The following is a 19,517-nucleotide window of genomic DNA, read 5'->3' as shown; positions in this document are numbered from 1 at the left end:
GCAATTAAGAAAAATGTCTGACATCGTCTTCAAACATTCAAATGGAAGCAGAACAGACCAGAATATTTATGAACTAAAATGGGATACAAATAGAATAGGGAAATGAACAACTTTTGAATTCTTTTTTTAAATCTTTTGAAATTACTATTTTTTTTTATTTATATAAAATAAACTTTTGACACATAGATATGTCTAACCCATATGTAATTTAAAAAAAAAAACATAAGGCAAATGTTTTAATGTAAAAGGCAAAACTTGAATGTGTAAATTATACAAAGATTTCAAAGATTAGTGGAGCATAACTGAGTGGAAAGGGCCTAGTAATCTCAATGGAAATGGAAACTGCAAAATGAAATCAAACTTCATCAGGGCGAGACAGAAATCACAAAGTTATGTCTTTTCTGATGTTTTGATAAAAGTTACATTAATTGAATACATATTTTGCACAGAACATTTATCCTTTATACAATTAGCTAAAAAAATATTTGACTGTGTAAGGCAGTTCTAAAAATAAATCCTTTTTTTATATTAAAGAAATGCCCAACAATTGACTTCATTAAGGTATATGTTGTGTTATTCGTTGTTCCATACAAGGCATCTATATCTTAATGTGAATACTGTGTTTAAACAAGCTTAAGCATTAAAAAAATATGGGTTGTCATGGAACACAAGATCAGTAAATTCTTGACAATAGTTGTCATGGAAATGTAAATATCTATGTAACCGGGTTTGACTGTGTCCTTGACAATGCTGTAACCTGACGCTGCCTTACTACTGGTGATGACTGCTGATTTGAAGCGGAAGACTTGTTTTTAGAAGTTGGTGATGGCTGTTGCCTAGGAACTGGAGAAGACTGTTGTCGTGATATCCATTTTGCTGGTTTTAGAAACTGACGAAGAAAGGCAATGCTGAGGGCTTGCTTGGACACAAGTTCATCAACTGGGGGTTTGTCCATGCTGCTTTTAGCTGTTCCAAAATCTACCTGCAAAGTATATAAAATGCATTGATATAATAATGTACATTTTGTAAGAATCTGGAAGCTGCCAGAAGCTGATACATATTACTTATCTGTCATTCTTTGTAAACATTTCTTTTACATTTGATTCGAAAATTCAATAGAATAAAAGTTCCAATGTCCCCACCAATGCACATATTTAATCTGGCCAAAGGCAACAGAAGCAATGTATTTGTTTTTTCTATTAATTTTTTTTTTTATAAATATCCTACAAGAAATGTAATCATACTTCTAAGGGCATACCTCCATTTAAAATGGTTGATGGACGCTGATAATCCTACTTGTCCTAGACATGGCTTGTGTTAATGTTTGAAATAAATTCCATGAAAAAAGGACACACAATTTTAAATATAAATAAAAGAACACAGTTCCAATGTCCCCAATGTTTCAAATAATTTATTTGTACAAGGGCAATAACCCTAGTTTTTTCTTGTTCTTTTAAAATTTTTATAAATATGTAATAAAGGCTTGCAAGGTCTATCAAAGCAATTTTTCATATAATTAGCATTTCATTTTCAAGGGGCATAACTTGTCCAACACATTGTAAACCTCTGATAAAAGTTTGATAAAAATTTGGCATTGTACATGTGAGAGTGCTTACAATGCAATTATAATTGATATTTCCAAGGGGGAAAAAGTTAATTAGATATAGGAAGATGTGGTGTGAGTGCCAATGAGACAACTCTCCATACAAATAACAATTTAAAAAGTAAACCATTATAGGTTAAAGTACGGCCTTCAACACGGAGCCTTGGCTCACACCGAACAACAAGCTATAAAGGGCCCCAAAATTACTAGTGTAAAACCATTCAAACGGGAAAACCAACGGTCTAATCTATATAAACAAAACGAGAAACGAGAAACAGCACAGATTTTCAAACTTGCCTGAAACATTGCTGATCAGCTGTTGCTGATATAAATCTGAGAAGATTTGTACATGTGAGAGTGCCAAACACATAAAATAGATGCATGGAATTTCTATGTCTCTGACACCATGTCAGGCATTGGACAATTATATTTCAAACAAATATAATTGCTGTAAAAATAGCTGATTAGGGCTGAATTTGGAACAAGTTAGTTAAAAAACGTAGTTTAATCTATGGACACTAATCCAAACTTGGATTAGCAAACCATTTTGTAATCAGAGCAAAATATACATTATTATAAAATCTAAGAAATAAAACTTTACTTATGCATCATTTTTGCAAAAAAAGCAGAGTATGCCCTTTCACATACAACTTACCTGAATAATATAGGTAACCATGGAATACATTTTCTTTTCTTTTTGTACTGGTTCTATAACCCAACCACTAGGAAGCATCTATAATATAAAATAAATTGTATCAATAAAACAATTAACCATAATTTGCTCATTCACTACAATCCTAGATAGAACTATACATTGGGTCTTTATATTAAAATTTATAAACCTCATCATATATTCATATTCCTTTTTAAAACCGTTCAAGAAATAATGATTGAAAACATGATAATCCCACATGTCAGATCTTTGACAGCTACTGTTAAATTGATTCCCATTTTTTTAGATTCTATATTTTGCAAATAAATGTATTCATTGCTCTTAGATCATGCAGCCAGCTTCTGTTGTATGCCTCTAGATTTATTTCTATATATAAGTGTTGTCACATGCCTATTTGCCTAATAATGATTCATTTTTATATTTAATGTCAATAGATCTATTAACCATTGCCTATATATCTATTAAAGCAAAAAACTGTTAATGCTAGTACTCTTTTCCAAATAGAAAATGAAACAAATGCATGTAGTCATTATTTCAAAGACACAAACCTGAGCCCTCTGCACACCCACTGGTACAGGTAACCCATATTCTACAGAGGAATTAGCCAAAACAAACTTATCGCCATCTTGTCTTTCTGTCTGGAGGACACAGAAGTCATAACAACTCTTCTTAAACATGTTAATTACTTCATGGTAAAAGTAAACTGAAAAGAGACCAGTTAAATTCATGGTAAAAGTAAACTAAAACGAGATAAGACAATTTTATTGTAAAACTAAACTGAAAAGAGACAAGTAAAATTCATGGAAATAGTAAACTGAAAAGAGACAGGTAAAATTCATGGTAAGAATAAACTGAAAAGAGACAAATTAAATTCATGGTAAAAGTAAACTGAAAAGAGACAAGTTAAATTCATGGTAAAAGTAAACTGAAAAGAGACAAGTTGAATTCATGGTAAAAGTAAACTTAAAAGAGACAAGTTAAATTCATGGTAAAAGTAAACTGAAAAAAGACAAGTTAAATTCATGGTAAAAGTAAACTGAAAAGAGACAAGTTAAATTCATGGTAAAAGTAAACTGAAAAGAGACAAATTAAATTCATGTTAAAAGTAAACTGAAAGTAAACAATGCTTTTTTTTGGTGCAAGTGAACTATGAAATTAAATGTTCAACAAAGTATAAATGTCTTATAAGCTTTGGCGAAACCCTAGTATATCAAGTATTCATAAAAATACAAAAGGACTGCTATTTGAATAGGGATGTTATGAAGAGACACAGAAAGCTGTTTATATTTTCTACTCCACAGGTTTAATTTAGGTATGCAATGAAGTTATTAAACAAATTAATCTTGATTTTTGAACTGAAAACAATTTCATAACAGACTGAATGCTATCAATAAAAGCTGTTGCTTCTAAATATAGATATTTGATTTCTGGTTTATTATTTGCTTTTGTTTAATACATTTTTGTTCTATAATTCAAGGTTATACAGTCGATTCCACTTAATTGCATACCGCTTAATAGCATAATTCGGTTAAATGCATAGTTTTCTCCTGCACAAAACCATTTCCCATTCATCTAATGTTAAATTTTCCGGTTATATGCATAGCTCTACAAGTGGCCTTTCGGTTTATTGCATAGAAAATTATTGCCGTCTAGATATGCTAGATAAACTGACGAGATTTTTGACCGGAAACGGTCATTTGGTAAGTATATTTTTCTTGAATGCATCCTTATTTTCGTTATTATTTCATATTTACTTTTGTGTTATTGAAATAAAGTTTTAAAACAGTTTCTTTCGTGTTTATATTATGGAATTTGATTTAAAAATAAACATCGATGTCTACACAGGTAAAGTTTCCCATGTTCTATTTTAAGCCTCGAGGTCATAAAAATGTCAAACAGATAATTGTTGTAAAAACACTGACCATTCTACTTCAAAGGATGTTAATAATTGATTGGATTTTAAACAATTGTCCATAGATTACATTTGGGGTTAATTTTTAAAACAAAAAGTCCTGCTAATTATCGATCATAACCAATGTGAACTCTATTGGGCTTGGGGTGATCTGTATTAATGTTAATATTATAGGGCATTTACATATGGTTAAAGAATTTTATACATCAATCATTTGTTTTAAATATTTTATGAAAAGAGCATTTACTTTTAATTATTATATTTTCTCACTTTCAACACTTGTGTCCAGCAATTAACCCGTACAGGGCCCCACCATTACTGCTTTGCATATACGAAACTAACAAGTTGTTACTTCAGTGCCCAACTGCATATCAACAGCAATTCATTACACATCTATTGTTAAAATAATTATAAACTGTGAAGTATTGTTTAAAAGTTTATTTTAATCAAAGCCTAACAATGTACATTGTACATATGGGTCATAGAAACAAATCTATTTTTAGAACAGTTTATTTTCGTATCCCAGGTAAAGGAAAGTCTGAATGCAAATAAACTAAAACTAAATGTGTTTATAATCTTTATTTAAAGAAACAAAATAAAATAACACATATGACACTAGAGTAGACATAAAATTTTTATTAGAATAAATCAACATTCAGTATATTGTATGTGGATTACAGACGTTCATCTTTCTTCAGGGATTTCTTTTACTGATCTGTTCTATCGATGTTATTTGACTCTGTCATTTGGCATTTCGGATATAAGCATACTCCGCTTTATTGCATAATTTTGTCTGACAAATAGGCTATGCAAATAACCGGAATCTACTGTACAACTATCTGATTTAAAAAAAAATATCATCACATTCTACTTTACCTATTTTGATCTTTTTTGAAACCTCATTCAAAACGTCTACTTTCTGAAAATAGATTAATGACTAAATTCAAAATTCATATCTTAATAACAATATCTATAAGATAAGTATGATAGCAACCTTCCAATTCTTATTATTTGCTCTGTTTAAGAATACTAAAATGTTTTAATTATAAAGTATGATTTCTTCCAGTTATATATAATGTTTTTTCTCTGAGTGAAGTTGTAAAAAGTATCAAGTTTTAATTGTTCCAGCTTTTTGTCTTTGTGATTACATTTGGATTGACCGTAAAGGTTACATGCAATATTTTTTGAACATGTGTATTTCTATGTGTGCATTTTGTTGAATAAATAAACACTTTAAGAACCTTATTCAGTTGAAGCATGCAAGTCTGAAAAAAACCATTGCGTACGTATGACCTTATAAAATCAAAAGACGACTCAATATTGAAGTCTGTTATTTGCATTTATTTATAGCAACTTTAATTCTCATTTGTTGATTAAATTAATTTACAAATAGAAATAAACATGTACAGTACTGTACTTCAGTTTTTGGACTTTTAACAGTCAATTTTCTACCTTCAGAGTTTCATCATATGTAAATTTAGTCCTAGGATTTTTCACAGTTTCTAAGACTGTTTGTGGTGAGGCATGAATCAATCCTTTACCCATGTAACTGAAATAGAAAGAAACACAAGACAATTGTAAAAGGAAGAGAGGATAAAACATAAATTGCCTCTCCCATCTTTATATATATAATAGACTTATGACAAGATTTTATGATAAAATGACAAAAAATTATATTGTTGTTTTTTTAGTTTAGTCTCTCCTTCTGACATAACTGAAGCATTATCTGACTAAAAAGAACTTCCTTCCTTTTCTAATCTTAAATAATCTTATGCCAAGGCAACCAAAAAATAAATGAAACAACATAGCTTAAAACTAGATGCATTTTTTTTATCTATTCAGAGTGTTATTTTACATTGAAAAGACTGAACATGTACGTATATATATATATATATATGTGACTGGAAAAAAATCAAGATGAAAGTATGAAAGTACATTGTACCTTGATCTAATCAGTTTCTGTCATACTTATAATTCTAATATTCTTTGCAAACTCTAATATATCGGAGTTTAATGTTAAGATGTGAACCAATCTTCAGTGATATGGTTGGGATATCTAAAGTTCTATTTTTATTCATTTCATTTGAAAAATAGTTTTTTTTTGTATACCGGTACATGTACATTCTATGGGTTTTGGTGAACTAAAAATTCAAATTATCAAAAATTACACTTTTTTAGTCATGTTATTATAGGGTGAAAGGTTTAAAAATAAATTTGCGAAAACCAAGAAATCAAGTATCCATGAATATACAATTTACCTGGAATGAATTTAAATTGGTACCAAAAAAAAATTTAAAAAAATGAATCACTATCTAGTTATATTTTCTCATCCAAAGTTTAAAGAATAAGTGGTATACCTGAATATATTGCTACCATCAGCTGGTGTCTTCTTTAGTATGACAACATCATTCTCTAATCCACAGAACCTACAAAGCAAAATAAACTCATAACAGCTACATGTGTACATTTTTTAGTCTTTTGTTGGCCACTCAGTAGAAATGTTACAATAAATGTCTATAAAAAAATCGTTCTATATAAACTCAAAGCATATTCAGAATTTTATGTGTTTAGATCACAAGGTAAAAGTCCACAAGAAGATATGTCACCTGGTTTAAACAAGTCTACTTATGCTACATGCTTGATGGAGAAACAACTAAAATACCTGAAATGAATCTGAAGTCTTAGGTTTGATTAAGCTGGTGATGAAACCCATAACTTTTTCACTGATGAGACTTTTTTTAGTAAAAGAAGTATGTTAAAAGAAAAGTACTTACCCCCATCCCCCAGATATGGCCGTCTGTTGACTCACAGGTTTCTTCAAATCAATATTTGACACTTGAAAATACTGTAAAAATAAAAATTGAACTTATGTTTTGTTACTTTATTCTATATTTTGCATAACTGTTACCTACAAGTTTATGTTACAGGTGTTTTTACTGTTTAATAGTCAATATTATTTCAATTTACCTACAATCAAAATTAACAAAGTCTGATAAAAAAAATCAGTATCATTTATCTTAATAAGTATGCATAACAGCAGTTCACAATTTTTACTCCTAAAGTTCAATCCACTAGCATGATGAGTTTAAATGTTTCTATACTGAAAATCAGTGTTTTCTATGCATTTCAGCTGTCCCAATTTTTAAGATTTAGTTGTTTTGCAAACCAAAATATGCATGTTTTTAACATTACATAACAGTACTCAGTTTAAAGCAGTTTGATTATAAATATCTACCTCTCCTAGAAGATCAGCAGCACTTTGGTTGGCAAGGGTGATATATCTGATATCATCAGGGGAAGACAGCTTCTGTGTTTGTGGTTTGACTTTCTGGTATTCAGACATATTCTGATGATCAGAATCTATACCAGAAACTTTCTCTTTCTTAGAACCATTTTTTTGTTCAGCACCTTGGTTTTTATTCTGTGTAATTATGGAATCATCTGAAGGCTCTTTCTCCATTATGTGAGGAAGTTTTGAGCTGCTTTCTTTCTGAGGCGAAGGCACATTATTGCGAGTATTAAGAGCACCATTTTGTGTAGGCAAGGTTTGAGGTATCACAGTACTTGGAGTATTGTCAGATTTTAGTGAGAATTGACTGTCATTTTGAGTATTTCTCACATTTTGAGCAGAATCATCAATAAAAACATTATCATCCACACTACTCTTAGAACTATCAAGATCTATTTTCATATTGTGAACTTTCCTGTCCAAACTTAAAGACTTTGTAAAAATTTTGTTTTGATCAGCTCTACAGGATTTTGCATCTTTAGGTAGCGTTGAAGATCTTTGTTTTACGACATTAGTTTTATCATCACCGGTATTTGTGTCAGATTGAGATCTTAGTCTTTGGTCGTGTGAGTTAACATGAAGAATGAAATTAGATTTCTCTAAAATTTTGTGTTTTTCTCTTGGATGAAGACCTTCAAATTTTTTATAGAAAGAATCAGAATTTTCATCATCACTGGTGGAATAAGTAGAAGAATCTAAGAGATCATCCATTCCAGTGGATATGACAACAGCTTCTTTAGCACCAATCACTGCCATGTTTTGAGGAATGTGAAAGTTCAATAATGGGGTCACTTTCATCTTCCGGTAGAACATATAATCTTTTATTGACTGAGCATAACTAGAAATGGTGGCAGCACTGTCTTGTAGAGTTACAGGGAATGTAAAATGACTTACAATGGTCAAACAACAACTTTCTACGTCTGGAATGTAAAAAGAAAATGAAAGCGATGTCAAAATACAATAAGAAATTTTTTTACCATTTTGAGTGCGATGCAGAGGTGCACAGGTGTAGATTGGTATTAGTTATTATTTTAACAGACAATATCAAAATTAACTATAACCTCATTGTAGCTATATGTTTCCCCCTTATTATTTAGGTCATACTTCAAGACCAACTCATGTCATTTTTCAGAAATATCCCATTTGAGATAGTTCAAGAGACGTATTTTACTCATGTTAAGAAATAGCCTCAACTTCAACACTGTAAATCAAGCTTTCTTTATTGGCAGTTAAAAAAAACACAAAATCTAATATCAACAAAATAAAATTTTACCTCAATCAAAAACAATTGGTATCCAAAAGAAAAGTATTGTTGAGGGGGGATAGGAGGGGTCCTGATCCCGAAATCCTGAAATCTGAAAAAAAGAATTCCCGGATCCCGAACAGGTCAATCCCGAAATCCCGAGCTTAAAAGCACCCGATCCCGGAGACCTGATAAAGGTCCTATCCCCCCTCAGTATTGTTCTAAGTTAAGAAACTATAATTATTTGAAGTTGGACCATTTTTTAAATATACCTGTACTGTATCAGTCAAATAGAAAATAAGTAGATTCTAGTTTCTGATATATGGAAAACAATGATTACATTGGTCCTTTATCAAAATTGTTTAACTTTGAAAAATGCTTGTTTATTTAGACTAAATAATGTCTGTGTGCAAAATTTTACAAAATAACATTTTATTAGATAAACTATGAGTATTCAAATAGCCTTTCGTACTACAATGTTATTATTGTATGTGACATTAAACCTGAAAAAAATCAATGTCATCTAGACTTGACAAATCTGTCACATCAACATCTGCTCAAAAATTGGATTCAAATATAATAAATTACTGATTGTCAGCTATGACTTAAAAAAAAATAATTCTAAAACCCTATGAGTTGACAAAATCAAGAACTGTGATATTTGTAAATGACTATATCGTTTATGTAGAATTTGAATGTACTTACATTTTAACTTAATTAGTTTCTTAATTTGTGTTAAAATAGAACAAATGCAATACCTGATTCTGGAATATATGAAATTATAAGTCATATATTTCCATTTCAAGGTAGAAAACATTTTTTGACAACAGGAAAAGACACCAAACATACTTTTGCTCTCTTAAAGTGGCAAATTGTATGTCAGATGCTTGACTCCCAGTGACAAATATTACAAATGAAATCAGATTTAAATTTATTGGCATAACTGTGCTCTCTTACAGTGGCAAATCTTTGTATTGAACACACCGAGATTGGATATAATGTTCTGACAAGAGATTGTGATAAAGAATAATGATAATTTCATGATTACCTTCAACAGGTTGTAGAATATAAAGCAGTAATCCTCTATCACTTGATTCTAGCAACCAAAAACAACCATTATCTTCTCTTTTCCAAAACCTATAAAACAATAAAGCATTTTCTGTTTCAATGTACTATTTTAAAAGGTTCAAATATCCATTATAATGCTTAATAACAATGAGAAGAAAATATTTAACCCGAAACAACAACCAATCATTAAAAATTAAACTAATTTAAAACTTAGTCTCCTAACTTTAGATCAATGAACCATAAGGTTCACATCTTGAAGCATGCATTAAGTCATTATGTTTTATGTTGATATTTCAACTTGAACAGATTTCTTACAAACATGTCTAAGTCTAACTCTTCATTGTTTTTCTTTTCATATACATCTGAAGTCCATTTCTATAAATTGGTCAAGTGGGATTCATGAATTATTTGCTTGTTTTTCGTTAAACTTGAGTGTTTTTTTTATATTTTGATTCATTTAATTATCTCTTTTGTAGCATAGTGTGGCCGCCATTTTGCTAAACTAGAATACATTTGTACTGTTTAGGACAAGCTGAAGCCCACCTCTTGATGTGGGGTTTTCTTGCTGCGTTGAAGACCCATTGGTGCTTTTTGGTCAGGTTGTTGTCTCTTTGACAAATTCCTCGTTTCCATTAACAAAATTGATTTACCTTTCAATATTTTGTTGTTCCACCACAACAGAGTATTTACTGAGTTTCTGATTGGCTGTGACAATGTTGATGAGGTCATGTGACACATTTCTATACTCTTTTGATGAGCCATTTACACAGGGACTTGTAGACTCCACTCCAGGACGCCATTCAACAAATTGAGTTACATCCTTGAGGACCTTACTGACCACCTACATTGTAGATAACATGCATGTATGTAAAACTTAAATTAATTGATATATTGACAATTGATTGTGAATTGTTGTGGTTTTTTTTCTGTTTTAAACTACTTCATAACATAGACACATGAACAGAAATTTCTTTCTTGTGTTGTTGGATTGAAATCTCATTGTGATATAAACCACTGAAATTCATCTATTTAGCATTTTGTGTACCCGTATTCCTCACTTTTGTTCTCTTGTCGATAAATAACTTTTTCTTGTTTGAATTTGAGGGATCAAATCTTTAACCAAATGCAAAATAAGATGTAATTTTACAACATGAAATCACTTTACAATGCGTTTCAACTTCATACTTTATTTGGCCTTTAAACTTTTTTTGTGATTCATTTGATGTTTTAAGCAAATATCAGGCTATTGGTTTTCCCATTTGAATTGTTTCCAATTTTTCATTTTTACAGAAATTTAATACATTATTATAAGATATAGGTTTTGCTCCTTATTGAAAGACTTACAGTGGCTCAGTCTGAGTGGCCTATAGTAATTTATAAACTAAATCATTTTCCTTTGATTTTAGTGAAGCTATCATACCTCATCTCCTTTTTTTTAATATTGTAATGAAAACTTAAATTCAATCCTAGCTTTTGCCTAGGTTTGTTTAAAAAATACTTTGCAAGGACTATCTGACAATGCATGCCTATTACTACAATATAAAATTAATAAATTACCAACCTGTACTGGAGCTGGCAGTTTAACATAACATCCAAGAATCTGAATTCTGTTGCCACCATTGTCTACAATAATATTCCTTCTCCATATTCTGGTGTCAGTACACAAACAGTACACCTTCCAACCTAACGCTGAACTTATGGGAAACGGCTGGAATGAAAATATTTATACTACAGATTTACAAGTAAAGTCTGTTTTCTTGGTGTGTGCTGGTCATTTCTTTTATACATCCATTTTTATGAAAAGTGGGAAAATGTTTTTGTTATCGTGCTTGCCACATGTATGACCTGAAGATTAATTTGGATGTTTTTCACTAGTTCATTTGGATATAATGCACAAGAAAAATTAATTAATTGATCTTTAAATTTTGGTCACAAGCTTACTTTATTAAGTTCATGAAGTTATTTCAAAATCGTTTGTCTTGAAAATTAAAATTGGTATCATATGATTGATTGTTGATTGCTTAATGTCCAGTGGCAAATATTTGTTCATTTTATATGAATGTGAACAATGCAACCTATTCCACTGGAACCATGATTTAATCCAATCAACAGCTTTAGCTCCCTTAGTTTGTCTCATTCAGAAGTGTGAACCATGATATAATCCAATCAACAGCTTTAGCTCCCTTAGTTTGCCTCATTCAGAAGTGTACACATTTTCACATTGATCTCCATAATCATATGCTATTTTTCTCTTGTTCAAGTTAGTGGTCATCCTGTTGGTAGCTGTACCGTGAATGTTTCTATTGTGTGTTTTACTTTTGTGACATATAGTCTAAATAAGCAAAGGGGTAAAGTCTGGACAGAAATTTATCTGCTTTAACCCCACTGCATCCTGTGCTGGAGTACCAAATCAGATCATCTTGACCGTGTGTTGAACTTTGAAATGTTGACTCATGTACATCTAACCCATATACACTCAAATATATTTAAAGGTGACATTTGGAACCAGAAAAAGACTGACCTAATAAGAAAAGTGACTGTTAAATTAAGGGGTTTAAAATGCATAGATATCACAAATACATGTACAGGGGGCCCAGAAGACCTTACATAACAGGTTTACGTTTAAAGGAGCCAGGATTTACTGTTCGTTTGCACTACTGAGAGTATATAACTACTTGAAATAATGGTTTTTTTTGTCTCTTGTTATTAGTCCCTTTATTACATGTTGGTAACTTCCTATTATTACACAATAATCCACTTCAGGTATTAAGTACTACTAAAGTATGTGTTTCTGTATTTTAGTGCATGTCTGATTGATACTATTTAAGTGCTTGGACATTTATCACAGTGTTTCACCAAAGTTAAAATCAATTTTGTCCCCTGTTAAAGGACCCCTGAGAGGTGTTATAATTTTTACTGTATGTCTGATTTAATTTCATTTTCAATTGATTTAAAACTACATGTTAAATTCCTATTACCAGTTGTTGACTTTTTTTTTAACTATCTTTAAAAATTGTTTGAGGAATAGTTCTTTACAAGTAAGACAAATGTTTAAGATTTTAAATACAACATATACATCATATCTTTTCTTTATGGCATTGAAAAAAAATCAATTACATGGTCCAATATAAACTGAATACATAGCAATAAATCACAACCATACAACCTAATACATAAACTTGCACAAATTATAGTTGTAAACATGTAAACAATACCAAACATACAGTTATCCTTGGAAAATATATACTATTTAAACTGCTTTTATTATGGGTTTAAACATTTGTGGCTAGTAGGAGAGTTTATGATTTTTTGGATTTTTCAATTTGTGTAGTTTAGATGCTTCTTACATATATATCAAAAGAATATTTTAATTTCCTTGAGTATTATGTATACAGACATGGACATTTTCCAATATGAGATATTTCCCTTATCTTGATATCACATGGAAATTGAAATGCTTAAAAATATATCCATCGCACATATAGTTTATACAAATTAATAACAACACTGATGTAATTAAAAGGCACAATTTTTGTTTGATAAAATTTGCATTTATGATTAATTGTGAAAACTGACCAAAAAAATACCAGCACTTTCATAGTCAATTGATTATTTTCTTGCTTCATTTATTATAAACACAAATCTCCTTTAAACTGCAACATTTAAGCCTGAGGCATGCTTCATGTGGTTTACTTTTTTGATAGGCAGTTTAATTAAACTAATCTATGCATAGTTACATATTATCAACAGGTAAATTTGTCATTAACCCTTTCCTCCATAATGACGCCTTTTGACGCCACCCCCTTTACTCCATAATGACGCCTTTGGACCCCTGTATAGTGCCTCAGTTGAAATGTATTACCTAGGATAAAACTTCATCAGACTTAAAAAAAAATGTAACTAATATAAAAAGGATATTCATGAGAACATCTGACTGGAATTTTATTGATGAAAAATTTGTTTTCACAATGCATTAATACTTTAAACCTGATGATTATCACGATTATTTTTCATTGAAAAAATCTTGTGCAAATCAAGTATGTAAAAAAAAAAAGCCAAGGAGGATAGCTCCTCCTAGCATCAAAATAATACAATGGTATAATAAAAATATAACATGTAATTTAAGGTTTTCACATGGTATACAGTTACTTATAAATGTGTAAAAATGTGTGTATACTATATGTATATATTGGGTCTTTAAAGACTCTCATAAATCTTTTTTAAGATTGGCACATACATTGTAAATTTTTTAATGTTTTAAGTCTATTTATGTGAATCTCATTTTATGTTTGTATGTGGTGAGACTATAATAAAATATTGAATTTGAATCTACTTCTTGTCTGTTATAATCCATTTAATAATTGGACAATTGAGTTTTCATTCCTTTGCACTTGTTGAAAGAATACATAAGAAATGCATGTCCACAGTGAATCAGTTATATTGTTACATATGGTACATGTATAAGAAAAACATGAAAGCAAGAAACCTAAAAACACAAGTCCACTAAACAAATACATTGTTTAAAACCACAAAACATTGATGTTTTGGGTTATTTGTGTGTTGTAAATACAACTTCAGAGTTTAGTATAATGTCCATTATCACTTAACTAGTATACAATGTACATATTTGTTTAGGGGCCAGCTAAAGAACGCCTCCAAGTGCAGCAATTTTTCGCTACATTGAAGATCCATTGGTTGGGTTGTTGTCGCTTTGACACATTCCCCATTTCCATTCTCAATTTTATTCATTAATTTATAGAAGATGTTTGGGTTAAAAAGGAGCATACATCATATTACATGTACATTCTGTAGTACAATATTAGACAATTGTATTGTGATAGAAAAAGTCACTCATCATCCCCTTAATATAAATTAGATTATAAATACTTTAAGAAATCTCTAAAATATGTAAACACTTTTCAATACAAACATAAAGAGAGAACAACTAAGAAATACATTTTTGGAGAATGCAAAAGATAGCTTCATTGCATTTAACATGATTAAACAACAGCAAAGAAGAAAACAACAATATATTTCCATTAGACACCATATATATCCTGCACTCACTATCACATTTCTGTATTCAGGGAACTGATGAAATCTGGCTCAAAACCCTCATTTGCCAGATTATTTTGTTAAAATATGCACATCATACATGTAAGGCCATGTGTGATTCCAGTTACTCTACTTAACATACCAGAAATATTGTACTTGATCTGAATATTGTGGTATGAATAAGCATTGTTTAGAAGTTTTATAACATTTAATAAGTGGGCAAACTTTGATAAGCGACCCCTATGTTTTTGTTTTAATAATGAGGGGCCTGATGGGTTATTTTCGTTCTTCTTGATCGGTGCATTTTCGCTATTGTGATCCGTTATTTTTTATATTTTCGTGATCCTTGATCATGGAAATTTATTTTCTGCAAATTGTGATAGACAAAAAAATCAACTAGTGAATTGTGATGAGACTGCCCCATCAAACCCCTCAATAATAGCCCACCCTTAAATTTTTTGGTCATTTTTCATTAAGCACTGTTAAAGTCAAAATGTTGAATGTTTTTGCTGAATGTAAAAAAATATCCCTACCCCCTAACCTTACTTTTTTTTTTATATGTATTTGGCCTAATGAGCAAAGGTATTAATTAATTTTCATGAACATAAATGTGTGACCACAACTTCAAGGTAAATTTCTATTTTTTCTGTTTGGTTCTGATGTTGTGCTTTAAAACTATCTACTGCCCAAGGTTAAACATCACCACATTCTGTCCTAAGCCTTAAAAAGTTTACATAATAAAGAACAAGTATGTATAGTTGTTAACTTCTGTGTCATTTGGCCTCTTGTGGAGATTTTGTCTCATTTGCAATTATACCACATCTTCTTTTTATATATATATATAGGCGATTTGGTGTCACAATATCACAGTAGCATGGGTTCGAATCCCGGCGAGGGAAGAATCAAAAATTTGCGAAAGCAAATTTACAGATCTAACATTGTTGGGTTGATGTTTAGACGAGTTGTATATACATTATGTACACAGCCATGTATCACCATCATTGATGGCGATTCGATGGATACATCTGTTGTAGAGTTGTCACTGACTCAGACGTACTTATATATATATATATAGTTGACTTCAGTGTCATTCGGTCTCTTGTGCAGAGTTGTCTCATTGGCAATCGTATCACATCTTCTTATTTTTATGTTTCAAGAGGATATGACCACAACTTTATATTAGCTTAGTTAACATGATACAGGATTAAAAATGGGACACAGAACAGAAAAGATTAGTATATCCATCCATTGAAGTGGGGCAAAAAGCAAAACAAAAAATGAATTTACATAATATGAAATGTTGACATACCTTAGTACTTCTCACTGATCTTAAAAAGGTTACTGCATCTATCTTGATCTCATTGGACTGCTATTAAAGAAAAAAATATATGCATTTATTTTTCATTATCTCTTCTATTCATATACATTTAAAAAATGTTTCATATCCCACTAAATTGGCTCACTAAGAGTATACATGTATTACAATTTCCTGTATTATCACATGTAACTGATTGATGTTTTTTATTTTTATAAACCTATGGTCAATTTTATCTGTTCTTCATTGGTTCAGCTGAAACATTTTGTCAAATGACCACTGTTTCCTGCAGCTGGATAATTGTGATAATCCATTGGATAAATGATACATTAATAGACATGAAGTAGAGAGAGAGATAGAGATTTTTTTATTTGATTCAATTGTTATTGCTTAAAAAAATAACAACATCTTTAAGGTTTAAGGTCATGTTTTATATTGAAATTTTTGCAAAACATTAAGAAATAATTTCTAATTACACATGCATCAATTTAAGGATTTATTATCTAAATCAAATTTACTGTTTAAACTTTAATATGACCAAGGGCCAATTTATTAAGAAACTGAATCGACTGTTACATACATGTACATGTACATGTATAAAGTAAATTCGTGAAAAAATACCTTAATGTAGTTTGAAGAGAAGGGTTCAGTAACTTTCAATATATATACACGAGTTGATCAAATTGCAATTGTATGCTTAAATTAAATGAATGATTATACCATTTTGGTAAATAACTGACTTAATTTTAAGTAATATATTGTTTACGTCCGATTACAATGAATTTCATAATAACCCACTTGGAAGATTGAAACATGCTGGAATTAAATAATCAAACAAAAGTGATTTAAAATGTATTATTTAACATGCTGGAATTGAACAAAACTAATTTAAAAAGTATTATTCATCAAATTTGAATATGAAAAAGGTTCATATTGCCCATACACACAATTTTAGATTGCTTTCATTGCAATGATTATGAGAATGTAATCAAAATGTAATCAGATTCTTGGGTGATTAATGATTACAATTACCACAAGCCTGGTATAAAGTTATATGAGATTAGGGAGGTTCCTCATTTCTGTTTTTCTTTCATAGTTTATAGTTTTTTTTTATTCTTCAGTCAGTTATTTTCATTTTTTTTCAATTTATGATTTTAGACACCATAACTCTTTATTATGTTTATTATTTATGACCATTTCTCTCTATAGATTTATTTAGCTGAGGGCTCATTTTCTATTAACCCCTTACCAGAACCTCTTACATCATGTACATGTAAATGATGTATGACACAAAAACAATCAATGGAAAAATAAACAAGATAAACAGATAAAGCTGCCTCAATACTTTCAAAACATCTCTAACTGATCAGTCTTAATCATACCTATAGTATAGAACTGGCATGACAATGAATTTGATTTAAAACTATCCAAACGTCACAATTGTCATAACTTATTTATTTTTTACAGAAACTCACTTGTTGCTGATGTTGTTTATCAGATGAAAACTTCAGAAAGAGAATCAAAACTACACAAGTTAGTATTGCAAAAGCTGAGACTAAGAATAGATACATCATTCATCACTTTCATATTTGAAGACGCCAAATTAAAACCAGATTATGAAAAGAAACTTTCATATCCATCTAAAAATTACTTCATACAAGTGATCATAAGTTCTGCATCAGTAACAAAGTTCAACCGGAAATGACTTAACTGAAGTTAGCTCCCTTTTTAATGTAAAGTTTACATCCGGTGTAAATCCAAACCAACGTGAGCTCTTGGCCGCCTAAACAAAGTGTTTTCTATTCACTTTGCAATTGTTTCAAAGCTAGAATTAGATGAGGTGAAATCAATTATTGTAATAAACAGTACTAGTTTCATCCACACAATACTAGATATACACAATGGTCCCATAAAAGCTAATCAACTAACCGGCACAAACCAGACAACAAGTCAACATACACTGACATAGGGGCCGAGTTCACTTGAAACTCTACAATCAACTTCAGAGTTAATAGATTATCACGTGAACGCACTAGAGTTGATATTCGGAACAACTCTAAGTCACTCTAGGGTAATGCCCTGACCAAGCATAAAAAATAAAATATTCTCATTGGTTTGACGTCATTCAAGAGTTTCTCGAGTTTAACCCTGGCTCGGTGAGGGTTGGAACTAGAGTACGAGGGGTTAACTCGAGTGATTCAAGTAAAATCGTATTGTTAACTCGAGAGTTTCAAGTGAACTCCGCCAGGTAGTCCATATAATTATGACGTCTTGAAAGGCTAATATTTTTTCTTTCTTTGACGCCTTACATCAACATTGTTATTCAGACTAACAGCACCTCAGATTCTGGCGTAGTACTAGTCGGCAAATGTCAATTCGGCTCCTATTTAAAGTCATTTTCAAATATTTTGGCATCTTGCTTGTAAAAATTGGGTATAATTTAAAAAAAAAAGTATTAATTATAAACAATAAGCATGAATGCATGATAAAACACTTTTATCCTACATACATATACGGTAAGCACAAGATCTAATGAGAAAACAGTAAGCACATCTGTTATCATGCAAAACATAAATATTGGTACCAAGCACAGCAAATTTAAGAAATTATTGATGCATTGCAAGCTATTCTTTATTGTAGTTTTAAAATGGGTAGGCATTATATTCGTGATTATATTTCCCCGAGCGATAGTAAGGGCTAAAATAACAGGAACATATGCCACAGCAAATTTAAGAAATAATTGATGCATTGCAAGCTATTCTTTATTGTAGTTTTATTGTAGTTGTAGCATCGGAACTAAACACATTTATTTCTTAAAAAAAAAACAGTTGTTGGCATGACACGGGTTATGTTCTTCTCATATATTTTATGATAGTATGATACTAAACCCCTAACGGGAGGGATTGTACCTGATATTCATATGATGAAGACATAATCTTTCAATCAGTTTAATTGAGGTCTGGAGCTGGCATGTCAGTTAACTGCTAGTAGTCTGTTGTTATTTATGTATTATTGTCATTTTATTTATTTTCTTTTGTTACATCTTTTGACATCAGACTCGGACTTCTCTTGAACTGAATTTTAATGTGCGTATTGTTATTCTTTTACTTTTCTACATTGGCTAGAGGTATAGGGGGAGGGTTGAGATCTCATAAACATGTTTAACCCCGCCGCAATTTTGCGCCTGTCCCAAGTCAGGAGCCTCTGGCCTTTGTTAGTCTTGTATGATTTTAAATTTTAGTTTCTTGTGTATAATTCGGAGTTTAGTATGACGTCCATTATCACTGTACTATTATGCATATTTTAGGGGCCAGCTGAAGGACACCTACGGGTGCGGGAATTCTCGCTACATTGAAGAC

General features: G+C 30.7%; 2 protein-coding genes across 3 annotated transcripts in view; one reads left to right on the top strand and one right to left on the bottom strand.

The window, feature by feature from the left end:
* Nucleotides 1-393: 393 nt before the first annotated feature.
* LOC139515982 (uncharacterized) lies at nt 394-17,985 on the bottom strand. Its single transcript, XM_071305779.1, has 13 exons — nt 17,634-17,985; nt 16,153-16,212; nt 11,350-11,496; nt 10,439-10,629; nt 9,769-9,857; nt 7,424-8,397; nt 6,963-7,033; nt 6,546-6,614; nt 5,641-5,737; nt 5,065-5,107; nt 2,825-2,979; nt 2,259-2,336; nt 394-982 (listed from the first exon to the last, which is right to left on the bottom strand). Exons 1-13 carry the CDS (start codon nt 17,730-17,732, stop codon nt 716-718), a joined length of 2,340 nt encoding a protein of 779 aa, XP_071161880.1. The 5' UTR covers nt 17,733-17,985; the 3' UTR covers nt 394-715.
* LOC139515983 (cleavage and polyadenylation specificity factor subunit 2-like) overlaps nt 17,883-19,517 on the top strand; it is a 167,125-nt gene continuing 165,490 nt past the window's right edge. For both annotated transcript variants that reach the window (XR_011662884.1, XM_071305780.1), the window contains exon 1: nt 17,883-17,998. The gene's annotated coding sequence lies outside the window, so the exon portion shown is untranslated. The remainder of the gene's footprint in view (nt 17,999-19,517) is intronic.

This window comes from Mytilus edulis, chromosome 3, assembly GCF_963676685.1.
Source record: "Mytilus edulis chromosome 3, xbMytEdul2.2, whole genome shotgun sequence".
Classification (NCBI taxonomy): Eukaryota; Metazoa; Mollusca; class Bivalvia; order Mytilida; family Mytilidae; genus Mytilus; species Mytilus edulis.
This window is presented reverse-complemented; position numbering and strand designations above follow the sequence as displayed.

Bases quoted from the DNA above. Each gene is read 5' to 3' on its own strand.
- LOC139515982 (XM_071305779.1), bottom strand. From the start codon at position 17,732: ATGATGTATCTATTCTTAGTCTCAGCTTTTGCAATACTAACTTGTGTA. The intron at 11,497-16,152 runs GTATGTCAACAT...TTTTCATTCCAG, and splicing joins GATCAGTGAGAAGTACTAAG to CCGTTTCCCATAAGTTCAGC. The intron at 10,630-11,349 runs GTTGGTAATTTA...TCTACAATGTAG, and splicing joins AACTGCCAGCTCCAGTACAG to GTGGTCAGTAAGGTCCTCAA.